At 41.6% G+C, this 15244-nt stretch overlaps 1 protein-coding gene across 7 annotated transcripts in view; it reads left to right on the forward strand.

Annotated features, from left to right (window-relative positions):
* The window catches only part of DOCK5 (dedicator of cytokinesis 5), an 88828-nt gene that overhangs the window by 66941 nt on the left and 6643 nt on the right, over nt 1-15244 (forward strand). For 4 of the 7 annotated variants that reach the window (XM_054804656.1, XM_054804655.1, XM_054804658.1 and 1 more), the window contains 11 exons: nt 617-758; nt 3163-3244; nt 3449-3533; nt 4274-4360; nt 4792-4968; nt 7048-7131; nt 7924-8061; nt 8174-8340; nt 9124-9301; nt 11807-11945; nt 13189-13304. In XM_054804656.1, coding sequence (XP_054660631.1) covers nt 617-758; nt 3163-3244; nt 3449-3533; nt 4274-4360; nt 4792-4968; nt 7048-7131; nt 7924-8061; nt 8174-8340; nt 9124-9301; nt 11807-11945; nt 13189-13304 — 1395 coding nt within the window. Of the gene's footprint in view, nt 1-616; nt 759-3162; nt 3245-3448; nt 3534-4273; nt 4361-4791; nt 4969-7047; nt 7132-7923; nt 8062-8173; nt 8341-9123; nt 9302-11806; nt 11946-13188; nt 13305-14672; nt 15238-15244 lie in introns of those variants that run through there. The other 3 variants (XM_054804657.1, XR_008574213.1, XR_008574214.1) reach the window with 3 other exon arrangements.

The raw sequence follows: 15244 nt of genomic DNA on the forward strand, positions 1-15244 counted from the left end.
TTTCACCTCCAGGTCATGTTTTTGAATCCATCCCTTCAAGAAACCACCGCAGCTTGGTGGCCAGTTTGGAAAAGTAATTGGCCATGGTCTACCGTTAAGTCTGTAGTGCAAAACCGCCATAGCTGGCTGTTTGGTTAATGATAGCTGAAGAGAGTCAGGAATGGAATGGAGGTAAAGCTCGTGTCTCTATGCATAGGGAGATCCCTCAATTCACTCATACCATAAGTGGTCTGGCAAGGAGCATGCAGTTTCCTGCATTAAAGAACTCTTTAAAGAGCACACCTGTTCTCTTCCTTAAAATCAGTCCCTGACTGAGATTTCATGTATTGAATATGTGAGTTCTTACAGTGCTAGAAAGCATGAATGTGTTCAATAACACTTTTATGTGGAACAATTAATTTTCTAGATAAATGAGATTGCCGTTGCAGGGCCTTGATCCTGAGAGTTGCTATGTTCTCACTCCAGCCTGTGTTTCTTCTGTCACGTGTTCTGACTGTCTGTTAAGCTAGGAGACAACCCTTCATATAAACTGGATCTGTGAGACTACTCTGTGTGTGTTTGGGAAAGCTCTTTTTCATTGCTTTGTTTAGTGTTAATTCTCTTCTGTTACCCACAGAATAAAATTTTCATCTACCGTGGCAAAGAGTATGAACGAAGGGAGGACTTCAACCTGAAGCTATTGACCCAGTTTCCCAATGCTGAGAAGATGACCAGCACTGCTCCTCCAGGAGAAGAGATCAAATCTTCTCCTAAACAGTGTATCTTTTGGTTCTAATACATTTTGGCACATTTAAGATCTGCTCTGTCCTGGAATAACAGAATTGTTAAACAACAATAAGCAAGGAACTTGCTGCTCCAGGGGGACTTTGAAGGCAGGCACTGGGCATGAAAATAAGACTATCCAGAACTGCAATAGTGAACTTAAACATATTGAAAATGGGAGACAGATTGATATTGTCAGAGTTAAATGAGTTGTTGTTAGGACAAAACCTTAACAGATTGCAGGTCAGGATTTCTTCTGCTGCCTTCTCAAGCAGGTGGTGCTGACTGCTGTAGTATAGATGTGATCCAGTTTGATATTTCTAGGTAAAACAGGTAAAATACAGGCAGTGAAAGTGGGATGTAAAGAAAGTAGAAGTATGCTCTCTCCTTGCTTGCGGTTAACCAGTGTTTATGAAGTGGCTGGGGTTTTGGTTTGGGGTTTTTTTTCCCCCCTTAGAAGTGTGACATGATTATGTTGATGAAAGTTGTTGGGTGAACAGCCCTTCTTTTTGTGTGGGTGTTTTGGTTTGGTTTTTTTTTCCCTTTATGCTGGTGGAACTCCAAACTGTGTGTCACAGCACACTACTAGGCTTAAGATCCTTTTTCTCTTAATTGTGAGCACGACCAAGTGCAACCTAGTGAAGATGCTTCAGATTCTTGTTTGTGACTTCCGGTCAATAGCAGGTTTGCTCCTTGAGGATGTAGATGAGTAAAAAAACAAGTTACTGGGCTTCCATCCTGTGTTATACAGGCCAGGCTAGAGGATCTGGTGGTCCATTTTGGCTTTAAGAGTCTGTGTACAAAGGCACAACTCAAGCAGTGATACCAGATGCTTCCCTTGCAATAAGCCTGCCAAGCACTAAATCCACACAGGAAATTAAAATTCATTCAAGACCAAACTTGGTATCAAAAAATGCCTCTTCTATTGCCGCTTTGTTTCAGCTACTTCCTTTGCATCTGTTTGTGTTTGTTCTAATGTTTTTGGCGCAAGATGAACCTGAACTGCAGAATTTGGATCCAGATCTGAACACTCCCAAAAGTTTGGGGGTGTTTGGTTCCGGGTCTTTGGCATAGCCCCATTATAAAGGGGAGCAGCTGCATAGCTTGGATTTGGTACAGGTTCTTCTCGGACTCTTACAAACACCTTCTGAAAAGATGAGTAGTTTGAGTGCCCAAATCACTGTTGTGTTAGGCAGGGGTTGGTGGTTCTGTAGTTTGTTTTAATTTCGTGCTTTTTTAACCTCCTTTGTCTCAGGCTCTTTTTTTACTTTTGCATAGAATCTATTTCCTCACTCTTTTATTAGTAAAATGCCTTGTTCTTCCTTTGGTTGTTTCATAATAGCATACTGGAGCTACCAGGTGAGCTGTACATGGTCTCGGGGAATGCCTACACACTTAAACAGGCTAGTCTTCCACCAGTTCTGAACTGGAAGCTGTATAGCATGCTTAGCATGGCATGAAGCCTGAGCTAATAAGCTCTCCTGAGAGAAAGAATATATATTAGCTTGGGCTCAGTGCTTGATCTAATGTGGCTGTGTGTTTTTGGGTTCAGATTTGGCTGGTATCCAGCTGGCTCTTCAATGCAGGCGGAATGACCTTGCCTTTGCTTTCACAATACTGTTTAGAGCTACCCTCAGTGAAATAAAGCATGTACGGGGCTATCCTACCCCCCAGTAAAACATTGCCACTTCAGCGTGCAACTAGCAGGTGATTGACAGAGATAATTTATTACTGTGGGTCAAACTGTTTATGCTTTACTTTTCCATACAGGTTTTTACTTCTGTAAAGCCTTTGATGCAGTCCTTAAGACAGAACTCTGGGGGAACAACATTGTAAGCTGTTGTGTTTGCGGATACTATCACTAACTTTTTTAATTTCTATCATGGTTTGCAAGTACAAAAGCCGAAGAGGAAGTAGATAACTGCTGATTAAACCAGCCTACTTTCTTCAGTTAGCTTTATTGATCTAAAAACTGGGAGGGAGGGGCAGCTTCACTGTACTGGAAGAATCTGACAAATAACCATGGGGTGGCGGGGGAGAGAGAAGACACACATGCATCTGTTACAGAACCTAGTACAGAATCTTCTTTTCCTGTCCCCCAAGTAAAAATCGGTAGCACCCAGGCTTCCCAAGGATTGCACCAGGGAATTTCAATAGTTGGAAGTATTTGTATGGCCCTTATCTCTTGGGGCTCTTAATTCATGAGGAGCATACAAACTACAAGAAGCAATATAATGCCTGTGATTTTTTGATGAACTAGTATTTTTCTTCAAACATGACAAGAGCACAGGGAATTGTTGAGAAGTCTGACATTTGATGAAAGCAGGAAGGGTGTTTCTTTCCCTCTCCTATTTTCCCAAAAGGATTCATAGTTTTTCATCCTTAACTATAGCTGCTCAGACGTACAGTGCTTTATTGTGAAGCCTGTGATGAACCTGCCACCTAATTATAAAGATAAACCTGTTCCAGAACAGATCTTAAAGTAATTTCTTTTCCTCTTTCCTCAACATTTCCTCTCTATTTTTTCTCAACTAGCCTAGGCACAAGGTGGAGTGCCCTTGTGTCTTGCGTAAATTTGTTTCATAGTCCAGTTCAAACTTGGTTGTTTTTGAGAAGAAACAGAAGAACATTTATGTAAGGAGGACTGGAGGTGAGAAAACTCACCGTTTACTCTGCTTCTTTCTAGCTACTACAGGGCAAACGAAGTACAACAGTTCACGCACTCCCGACCAGTCAGGAAAGGAGAAAAAGATCCAGACAACGAGTTTGCTGTGAGTCCTTTGCTTTTGATGCCAGTTGGCTTGGGTGTCCACACTATGAGAAAATGGTTCTGTGCATTTATTTTGTTGGTGGCATTTTGAACAACACTGTCAATTTTTTTTTTCCCCTCCGCCTGTGGCAATGGAGTTTTGCTATTAAAATGTAGGAGAAACAAAGGGCTGCACTTCACGTTGCAGTCTTTACATAAAGTCAATGTGATACTGTCAGGGGGCTCTGTAGCTGAAGGTGTAATGCTCAAAAATCCTTGATCTAGAATCCATAAATATTGTGCTGTCTAACCGCAGCTCTGTGTCCGGTAGATTGTGAATGATGTAGCCATGCTTAAGGAGGCCAGCCTGTAACCGTGAAGGATCAGTTCAACTTCAGGCCAACTTTTAAGACTGAGCCTTGGGTGTAGTGTAATAGTGCGTTTCCTTGCTGCCTATGAGGCGTGCTGTTGCTCACATGTAGTGGTTGGGCATGTTGCGCCTAACTGGCTAAATATGCCACAATCACAGTCCACGTGGAGGGTAACAGCCTGCTGCTGCTAATGTCAAATACCATTTAAATAGTAGAGGTGGTATTTCTTGCCAAAAATACTGGGTTCCATCCCAGTTAGCGATGGTGAAAATCATTGTGTGTTCTGCCAGCTAGTGCTGGAAGCCTGATTCCATGCTCTGTCGCAGAAGAAAATTGAATTGCAAGACCAGTATTTTCCTTACATCTTAGAATTTTTTCCTTCTCTAACTAGAATATGTGGATAGAAAGGACAACCTACACAACAGCGTATTCATTTCCAGGCATCCTCAAGTGGTTTGAAGTCAAACAGATTACAATGGTGAGTTCTGCATATGGGCTGGGTCTCATCCCATCCAATCTTTCATGAAGTAGAGAGACTCGCAACAGTTAAGACTACTAGTCCTTCCTCAGGTTAGAGCAAACATGTATCTTCTTTGATGTGCTTGTCTTTTTATGCCATTCTGCAGACAGCTCCACCCAGGGCAGCAAAGTTCTACATTGACTGTATAATGCTTGGGAGAGTGGTTACCTCTGTAACATATTCTGCATTCAGCCACCAAGTCCTAAACTGCTGTTCCTTCAGGCTAAGCTATAAGATCATTCTTACATTCAACTCTGAATGGCAAGATAGCACAGGGGGTCCAAAATCCTCTGCTGGAAACTCTTGGGCTGCCATTCGCATACGAGGAGTTACTTAACTTCGTATTCAGTGGAGGTGGATGAAGGTTTATTGTTTCTTTTTTCTGACAGGAAGAGATCAGCCCCTTGGAGAATGCTATAGAAACGATGGAGCTAACCAATGAGAAAATCAGCAACGTTGTCCAACAGCATATCTGGGACCGGAGTCTTCCTGTGCATCCTCTCTCTATGCTCCTGAATGGGATTGTGGACCCAGCGGTCATGGGGGGATATGCCAACTATGAAAAGGTCTTTTTCACATTTATCGGTAGCTCAGTCTGTTGATTTCTGCAATGTTTAAGACCTGAATTGAAACATGGGAAATTCAAATTCAGTTTTCAGCTATTACTCAGACATAGTGCGTTCTGTAGCTGTATCTGTGTGTTCAGAACTCAGAGGAAGAGAAAAGAACAAAGGTAAGAGAGTTCCACTAGCCTGCAAGGTGGAAACCCCCCACATCTTTAGTGTTTGGGTTTAGTGCTGTGCATTGCCACAGGGATGAATGATCCAGCTCTTTTGGGCCTGATTTACAGTGGTGATAATAACACGATTCTACCTCGTGGGGGCATTGAGGTGCTTGGTCAGCCCAACGAACGGTGCAAGTAACAAAGAAAAGCAAAAGAGCTAGTGTTTCTCGTAGTATTCACGTAGAGTGGTAAGGCAGAGGATTTCTCTTTCTGGCAGATAATCTGTCTTTTGGAGTCTTGTAGCAAAGAGCATATATTTCAGGAAAAAAACAATGTTTCCTATCCAGGTTTATTCAATTGACTTCAGTTGAACAGTGTACGTTCTTGTTTTTTTTTTTTTATGTTTAACTTAAGCTGTTTATTCCCAGTATCTAATGACGGTGTTCCCAGCACAAAATACATTGCTTATTTCCGTAAACTGAATCGATGGTGTTAAAACACATTTGATTCTTCTCAGATGTGTTCTAGTCACATGAAATGAAGTGCAAAAGTTAAATGGGAGAAGATCTGATTTATCTGGGGTCTAACTCTGCTGATTCCAGAGGAGTTGCCTACTGTAACAGGGCTGAATTTGGCCCTAAGTCCTCCCATTTTATGAATTAAAGTTGACATAAAGTTTAGAATTACGAAAGTGGGAAAGCAGTTAAAACTAGGAAACACAAAGTATCTGTAACCACATCTGGAAATACTCATTTCTGGTTCATATTTTCCTATTTCAACTGAAGATCAGTACAGAACATTTGGCTTTTGTGGGCGGCTAAAATCTTGAGTTTTAATTGTTTCATTGCAGCCAAAAGCCCAAGTCTGCTTTTTTAACATGCGCTTTCTTCTTGCAATAATTAAACACTTTCAAGAAAAATCCGCTGGGATCTACCCGGCAGTCCTTTCACAAGCTAACCTCCTCTTGACATTGGCCTTTTTCAGAATCATATCACTAGGCCTATAAACACTTGTACATACAGTCCAGTTAATGGAATGCAGAACTAAAAAATATATGCAGAGGCTGAAATAGATCAGAGATGCATTTTAAAACCGAATAAAAAATTATTAGGGGATTTTATCTAGGAAAAAGAAAAATTAAATTCTTCTGATGAGGAATTGTGATAACATTTCAATGCAATACTGTAGCACATAATGTGAATTGGCACAATTTTAAGGCTTTGGTCCAGGAAAGTGTACTTGTGTGTGTTCAACTTTAAACCGATACCAGATTCTGTTGATTAAAGGTAAACACAAGTGTAGACTAAAGGTGCTTTGTTGAATCAAACTGTGAGTCAAAATCTCAACATAGTCTTTATTTCTACTGAATCTTTGTAACAAGCCCCACATGAAAATGTTGTACTTAAGGGCTTAAATCCTGGAGCTGAAGGAAATTGCAGGCAGGAGATGCCCTGTTCACCTTTCTGCAGCTGAGGTTGTTTGCATGACATTGTGTACTGTAGGTCACTGAATGCTAAAAATGAAAGACTTTTTGAAGTGAGAGCTCAAGAGACTGGATCCGCTGCTCCCATTTGAGCAACAAGTAATGTGACTTTGGTTATTGAAATCAATACTGTTTTATGGGAAGTGAATTGGAATTGAAGAAAACCCTTCTGATGAAATAACTTTTTTACCTGTCTGTGTTTCGCTGAAAAAATAGTAATTTATTTTTTTTAAACAAAAAAATTCTCTTTTTGTTCCCAGTTCTCAGCAAATAACCATGGTTCTTTGTCCCTCAGCTTTCTGTCAGGGAGATTGGCAAAATTTGTTTTTAATATGAGGAATAATGACAATGAATTGCTTTGGAGTGAAAGATCTCTGTACTTTAAGAGTTAACCGTGAAAGCAACATAGTGTCTGTATCATCTTCTCTTTGCTTTCAGGCCTTTTTCACAGAGAAGTATCTTCAAGAACGTCCTGAAGATCAAGATAAAATTGAACTGCTTAAGCAACTAATTGCTCTACAGGTATGGCATTAGGAAAGAAGTGGAAGCAGTATGTGTGAGTGCAGGTGTTTTTCCAGCATCGTTGTTTTGGAGAGATAATGCAGATAAATGCTGTAAGAAGAATCTGGATAGGTGTACAATTGGCTTTTTATTTTAAGGAAACTGCTGTATTCTAAAATTGTGGCCTAGAATGTTCCATGTACCTTGTGTTGCTTTGAAATGCTATTCTGAAATATTTGCCAACGTGGCGTAGATTTTTCCCTCATGGGTGTAACAAAATATCTGTTACCTTTTCACGAAATCATCAGACCTAGTGCTTTGTCGGTCTGACCATTGAAAGTTGTCTGTTTTGACCTGCATAGCAATGAAAAGTTGTCCTGTTCTCTTGTAATGCAAATTGCATCCCTGCAGACCAGTTTTTACGTATTTTCACACAACAGAGCCCAGTTAAAGCACCCTCGCAAAAGCTGTGGGGGCTAAGAGGTGATACTCCGACATTTAAAATGCTATGTTTTCCAAAGCAGATTACGGAATCTGAGTGGGGAAGAGGGACCATGGGTATAGATGGGGAAAGTGTTCGTGTTTGTTGAATGCATGGAGATCAAACGGTCAAGTTACTACAATGTCACAAGTTATGAGTCAGTAGATGAGCTTCCTAACTGTATGATTGCTTTTTTTGCCTCTGCAAACTCAAAACATGTTGATTTAAGTCCTTTAAGTGTATCTGAGATGTGTAATGTGCATAGAAAATTCCTTCCTGGAATAGGAGAGCCAGTTTGTCCTTTTGTAGCTGCATTTTGTTCCTTCTTTCAGATGCCGTTGTTGGCAGAAGGGATTAGGATCCACGGTGAGAAGCTGACAGAACAGCTGAAGCCTCTGCATGACAGACTGACAGCCTGTTTCAAAGAACTGAAGAAAAAAGTGGAGAAGCAGTATGGTGTGATAACTTTGGTAGGTGTACCTAGTTGTTCAGTGTTTTGCTTTAAAGAAACACAACTCTCCCCTTTCCCACTTGTGAGTGAGTTGGTGTTACACGATTTATCACAAGTGTGTTTGTCTGCAGCCTCCCTCCCTGACCGAAAGGAAACCGAGCAGGTCAGGCTCTGTTGTTTTGCCCTATATCATGTCTTCCACGCTGAGACGGCTCTCTGTCACATCTGTGGCATCTTCTGTGGTCTCTACATCTTCCACGTCGTCTGATAGCGCTTCCTCCAGACCCGGTTCAGATGGGTTAGTAATCAGCCTTCACATGTGATTTACAAGAGTTGGGATATGCCTTTGCTGGAGTTAGTAACTCTTAAAGTGAAGATTTATTCTAATCACAATAGTAATACCTATGCATTTAAAACTTTAAATGGAGGCCAATGGTTGTTGTTCCGTTTTGCAGATAGGGAGTTTGAAGCACAGCTAGGGATAGTTCTGGGAATTGAACCCACAACTGCCTGTCTCTGGAGTCCCAATTATTTACATGATACTCAAGAAGGATGGAGGCAGCGTATTTCAGATGCACACTATTTCTGTTTCCCGGGAATGCTGGAAAACAGAGGTGTAAGATACTACAAGGTAATTTAGTTTGATGTGATCTGCAAAGACGTGCATAGTCATATGGTACTTGTTTGCAGCTGCATAATGGCATTAAAAGGCGGTGCCATGCACGGAAACATTTCCTGATGTTACTTCTCTGTACATCTAGTTTTGCATCTGTGATAACCAGGGAGTCTAGGAGACTTGCTTAAGGTCACACAGCAGACTCGGCAGCAGGGTTCAGCATAAAATGCAGGTCTGGCTCCTTCTGCAAATAGATCACACTTTCTTGTACATAAGCCATAATACTCAAAATTGCTAGGGTAACTTAGGAGCACAAATCTCCCTGAAAATTCCATCATCATAACTCAGTTTTTCACAATAATCTCTTATACAAACTAAGACATCACAACTTTTTAACAGACAGTGCTTTAAATGCCCGGTGGACTAATGTTTTCTGTTTTTTCACTCTTTTGGTGTGGGCCACAGATCTATTCTGGAGCCACTCTTGGAGAGAAGAATATCAACAGCTTCCAGAGCTGAGGAACTGCCCATGAAAGATGATGGTGATAACCGGATTAGCAAACTCAAGCGGAAGGACTGGAGTATTAGCAAGTCTCAGGTTATTGTAGAGAAGGAGCCAGAAATGGAACTGACTTCCAAAATGGTAAAAAAAAAAAAAGAAAAAAATAAAATTTACAGCAGGAGATTTTAGTGTTTCCGTTGCTTTAGATATGCTTGTCATTGAGAACTTCATTAAATAGCGGGAGGGGTTCAAATACCAAAAGCCTTGGTCATCTGAGTAATGCTTGCTTTTTTTGTTTGGAAAATTTGTGTCACGGACTGAACTGCAGTTTGGCTTGAGGTACAGACTGGAAGCATGAGGCACTGATGTTTCATCTAGATGCTCAGTGCCCTCTTTGCTGGTAGAAGTGGAGGACTGCGTGATGCACTCAGCATCATGTAGAATTGTTCTGGTTTTGTTGGAGTGAGCAGATACTGCTAGCCGACTGAAAAATCCAGTTGGCAAGCCAGATGTTCAGCTGCTGTCAGTCAGCATCGCTGCACAAATGAAATGTACTGCAAGGTGAAGATCAGTTTGATAGATTGGGGAGATGAAAAAAGATGGTCCGATAGTTGCGTCACCAGCCTGGGACTTTGAAAAACTGTTTCTTCCTGTCTGAACTCTGCTCCAGACCTCCTCCGTGAGGGTAGGAGTGTTTACTCCTTGAGCAAAGTATTTGCAAAAGAGGAATAAAAGAGAATCTGTAGTCCCACAGGAGCGTTGTAATGAGGAATATGCTGAAGACTGTTAGGCATTAAGGTTGACAGTGGGATTCAGAATGGTCACCTATTACGAACAGTTAAGTTTCAGCCCAAAAGTAGAGTTGTATGACCTTGGGAGTGTTAATCCTGACTTATGCAGACTGTTTCACTGTCAGAGAGTATGTGAGAATTGGGCATCTGAGTATTTAAGCTGGTGGCTCAGTGTTACTAATTTGCCTTAATGCAGGCTGTGTAAATAACGAGAAAACATGAGTTCTATTTGCCTTTCTCTCCCAAGATCTCAGCTGAATCTGGCAGGAACAGGTTATGCTGCTATATATTCAGGAATTCTCATCAAATCTGAGTGGTGCTGCCAGCACTTGGAGTCTGCAGAATATTTATTGAAAGGAGAACTGTGGTTCTAGAATCATGTAATTTGGTATTGACAGGCTTTCTCCTCAAGAGGAAAATCTGGGGCTGTAAATATTAGTGGTTCAGGAGGCCTGGCCCTCTGCCTCTGGAAGAACTGCTGTTGAATTAAATGGGTTTAACCCACAAACTCTGTCAGCTGCTGATCACTTTATTAAATAAAACTAGAGCGAAAAAAAAACTTCTCTCTTTCTGGGAGAGAAAACCTATTTGTATTGACCAGTTTGTTAGTACTGTCTGTCCAAGACTTTGTATTGCAGAGAGCCAAGAGATGCAACTCAAACACCCACCCTCCCTTCTCTCCCATATCTCTGAGGGCAAATTGCATGTGTGATCAGCTTACTCAAGCGCATGAGGAGTTAAGGGTTATATTCATGCTTAAGAACACTGCAAAGTATGGAGAAAGCTGGTTTTTATAGTTGGTCTGTTCTGTAGCTGCAGAGTGCAGCACAAAAATTGGACAGACTGATTTTATGTAGCTCTTGACTAAGCTGCTTGGGAGCTAGAAAGCCAGAGGGAACCAAAGGCTTACTTTGTGTCCAGCAGCTTTGGTCTTTCTAAGTTTTGTATTCGCTGTACACCGATGTGTGGTCCCTTCTGCACAGTGAGAAATACTGAACTGCTCAATGGTGGAGAATTGATCTCTAAAAGAGCCTAGTGAGTTTAATTCCATGTGTAAGTGACAGCCTTCTCTGTAAAGCAATAAACTAATAAGAGTGGTGAGGCCCTGGCACAGGTTGCCCAGAGAAGCTGTGGCTGCCCCGGCTCCCTGGAAGTGTTCAAGGCCAGATTGGATGGGGCTTTGGGCAGCCTGGGCTAGTGGAGGGTGTCCCTGCCCATGGCAGGTGGGTAGAACTAGATGGGCTTTGAGGTGCCTTCCAACCCAAACCAGTCTGCAATTCGTGCACTGGACTCTTGGGACTACATTCAGATGGCCTCACAATTTGAGTGAAGAGCACAGAGGACACGTGTGACACTGGAAGGAACTGGAACAACACCTCCCAAGTCTCTGATGCAAAGGATTTGCTCTGTAAAGCCTGAAATAGAATTGTTTCACAGCCCTAAGTAGCCAGATGATACTAGCAGTCCTGACTTGCTCCCACAATTTCATGGGGTTTTTTTCCCTTCCAAAATTTGTTCACAGAATGGCTAGTCAAATGCAGCAATATTTTAGCCTGATGTCTTCCCTTCTCAGTTAATACACTAAGGTCATTAAAAATAGTTTACTATTGCTACCCAGTTAGTAAGGTCCCACAGAAAACTTGGTATGTCATAGGAGCACAGTGTATACGCCTTTTGACCTGGCTTAGCCAGGGCAGTGATTTCACTCTTATGTTTTACCTGACTGCACCTTTCTTATGCATGGCTTTTCTGGAGCATGTTGATGCATGCCTTTGTGACAGGTCTAATTATCTGATACGTGTGCGGTAACCTTGCTGACTTCTAAAAGGTTTTGTTTACTCTTTGTTTCAACCAGGGCATGTCGGGAAAAGCACAAAGGCCAAAGAGTCTTCAGTTAGGAGAAAACAGACTGACTTTGCTTCAGAGTTCTTCACTCCAGCATTCAATGCCTTGCAGCCCCCCACCCATCACTCCCAAAACCCCAAGAACCCAAAGTAAGTTCGATTACAATCTCCACATCCTTCAGGGCAGTATCTGCAGTAGTAGGAATTACTATCTATTTACTAGAGGTAACCTCACTGGGGAGGAAGGAAGGAATTGCTCTGAAGTAGTTCACAGAAAGTGACTGGGCTATTGTAAATGCATCAAGTCGGGTGGTTACAGCGCATACTAGAGGAGTATCTCCTGTGAATTCACTGGATGGAGCTGCACCAATCCAGCATGGTATTTCTGATCAGGTCTATGGCTAAGATTTTCTGGGCGAGCCTTGAAGGCTTTGTTAATTAATGAACAATAATGCCCATCACATGGCAAAAGGCTTTAGGAGAAGTTGCTCTGCAGCTTGGAAACTCAGCTGATAAATGTTACACCTGAAAGAGAAGGAATTTATCTTGAAGCATTAGCAAAATGAGTGATTTGTGCAGTTACCTTGCTTGCATATCCAGCAAGCCTTGGAGTTAATTCTAAAGCAATGTATAAATATGGCTAAGGTAAAAACACAACTGTAGTGTCACCACTGACAATGTCCTTGATTGCAGTTGCATTTCTCACTCTACTGCTCTTTTTTAAAGGAACAGAAGTTCATATGTAGGACCTGACTGTCCTTTCTCTTATGTGGATATAAATTCAGAATCCAGTGAACTAAACTAGCATAAAATTGTTGTGAGAGGATTAAAACCAAAAAATACATATCAGAGTGGGAGACGGGCTGGGGTGACAACCAGAAACACAAATAAATGCAGGAATACTATATGAAGAGAGATCTATGAAAGGAATGTGAAACCTCACTCTCTGACTTAGCAAGTGGTTTTAATTGCCATTAGTAGCAGGACAGCTTCCCAGGAATTCTTCTGAAGTTTGGGTACTTATCTACTCCATCAACTGGAGTTAAAATCAGAGTGAATTCTCAGGTTGAGGCCCAGGCTGAAAGGAAACCCCACGGAACACTGCAGATGTGATAATGGATTCAATTTTCTGTTCTCTCAGGCATGCATTTTTCACATAAGCTTAGATTCATTTGATGAAGATAGAACTCTTCTGGGCGTTTCGAACTTAAGGGAGATACAACTGCGACTGACATATCCGTTCAGGTTTAGCTGCTAAAGCAGAGAATTGTTAGCAAATAGAAAGCGCAAGATATCAAATTATTCTCCCTTAAAATTCTACATGGTCAATCCCATTTCCCATTCCTTTTCTGCCTGCTTTAATGTCTTTTCATATTATTGTTATTGCTTCTAGGCTTTCCCTCATTGCAAGCTGATGGATTGGCAAATGCTAGCTTAGAGAGCACCCCACCTCCACCTCCGCCCAAAAGCAAACCCTATGAGAATAGCAACCCGAGGAATTCTGTGGAGGTAAGGAAATGAGAGCTGACATCTTCTTGGAAAACAGCTTTTGAGAAAGACACACCAGTGGAATTTTCCAAGCTGCTTCTAGGGTGGTGATACTTGAAACTTGTCTAATCATTTTACTGGTACACTCCCTGAAACCACAAAAGAATAAAAAACTTTTTTGCTTCAAGAGAAGGCTATCAAGTGCAGTCCCCCCTTTTATTTTTTTCAAGTGTGAGTTGTGTTGTCCTTGGTTAGTCAAACTGGGGGGGGTGGGAGGTGGGAAGATATATTGAAAACAAGCAAGCAAAATGATTGAAAAGTTTCAAAAGCTTGATCAATGTAAAATAGTGCAGTAATCTGGTCCCAAAAAGGGGAAAAAATTCACACCTTTTCAGAAATAACAAAGGTCTCCTTTTGAGTCCTCAGCTCAGAAGAATCTAATTTTTCAAGTATGTGTCATTAGCCACTTAAACCAGCCTGTATTTGTATCACCTTAGCCACAGTCTTTTTTTCAATTTCATGAAGTTGGTTTCCTTCTAGGAAGGTCAAACTGCCACTTTTTTTAATGCTGTATCACTAATGTTTCTCTTACACTGTGGGATTCCAAATGGCTTGCAGATACCTAACATGCAAATACTCTGGTCACTGTGTCAGAATCACTTCATCTGCCCCTGAAACGTAGGCGCTTCTGATATGAGACTGTAATTGCTTACCAATACACAGCAACAGAAAGCATCCTTTTGTAACTGTGAAAGGGGATGGATGCTTTCCCCAGTCCAACTTGCAAAGCGGATTTATGGAGTATCTTAGTGAGATGAACTGGAATTTGACCAAAAAGAATTTAAAGAATGATTGCACTTAATAGAATATGTTACGTCTGACAGCACAGGAAGACAACATAACAGCTGATCGCTTAATCCTGTTAGAGAGAGATATGACACTGGCGTAAAGCCTTGAAGCTTGGGAAAAATAGGTTTTCTAGTTCACCTTTCATTTGGTCAGAATTGACTGTCCTGAAAAGGGGCAGTATAGCTGCTGTAGGTGGTGTGAATAGTGGAAACATGCCAGCTCTAGGGATGCTGTGGGAGTCACTGGTTGAAGAGGATTAATAAAAGAGCCTCCTTCCCTTGAGTCTTGTAAGAAAACTAATTACTAACATGTTCTGGCTTGCAACATTGACCTTGGCTTGCAGCCAAATGGAAAGGATTCGAAAGTCTGTAAAGAGAGATTGTAAATTTATTTTCTTGAAGGGTTTTGTTACTGTGGTGGCGTTACAAAGTTGACTCTGTCCTCCTTCAGTTAAAATAGTCCCGGCAGTTTTGGCTAAGCGAGAGGTGAGCCACACCAGCTTCTTGTTCACCTGGCCTCTCACATCTCGTTTGCCTACAGGATGCCCCTTAAAACAACCAGAGAGCCAACTCGAAAGATCTCACTGGAACAGTTTCCTGCAAGAACAAGGAACACCCTACAAGCCCCTGTGCTGGGCAGGAAGGCTGTGGCTTGCTTTTGTAGAACACTTTGCTTGCTGCCATTTTATGAAGTTAGCTTCACGATTCTGATTTGGAAGTATTTTACATCCTTCAGGCCCCTACTTGGTGGAACTCATCAAGCCAGCAAGATAAAAATAGTTGAATTTTGAAACCCTGAGGGAAGTGGGTTTATTGCCATTTTACTGATAATCAGAGGGGCAAATGGCTCTGACTCAAAGTCAGGCTACAGGTCAGAAGCAACTGAAGTATATCTGCAGCTAAAGAATATTCTGCCAACTAAAACATACCTGCTTCTGTTATCTCCTGGGCATCTGTCCTTGTTTGCCCCTCTCATCGATTGTATGTGGCACTGAGAGGCTGAATTCAAAGATTTTTTTCCAGAAAGAAACATCAAGTAGTACAGCACTTTTTGGATTTCTTGTTTGGTAAAGCAAAATGTTGTAACTTTCTGGTGATGGTTTATTTTTCCTT

The sequence above is a fragment of the Grus americana genome, chromosome 26 (assembly GCF_028858705.1).
Source record: "Grus americana isolate bGruAme1 chromosome 26, bGruAme1.mat, whole genome shotgun sequence".
NCBI lineage: Eukaryota > Metazoa > Chordata > Aves > Gruiformes > Gruidae > Grus > Grus americana.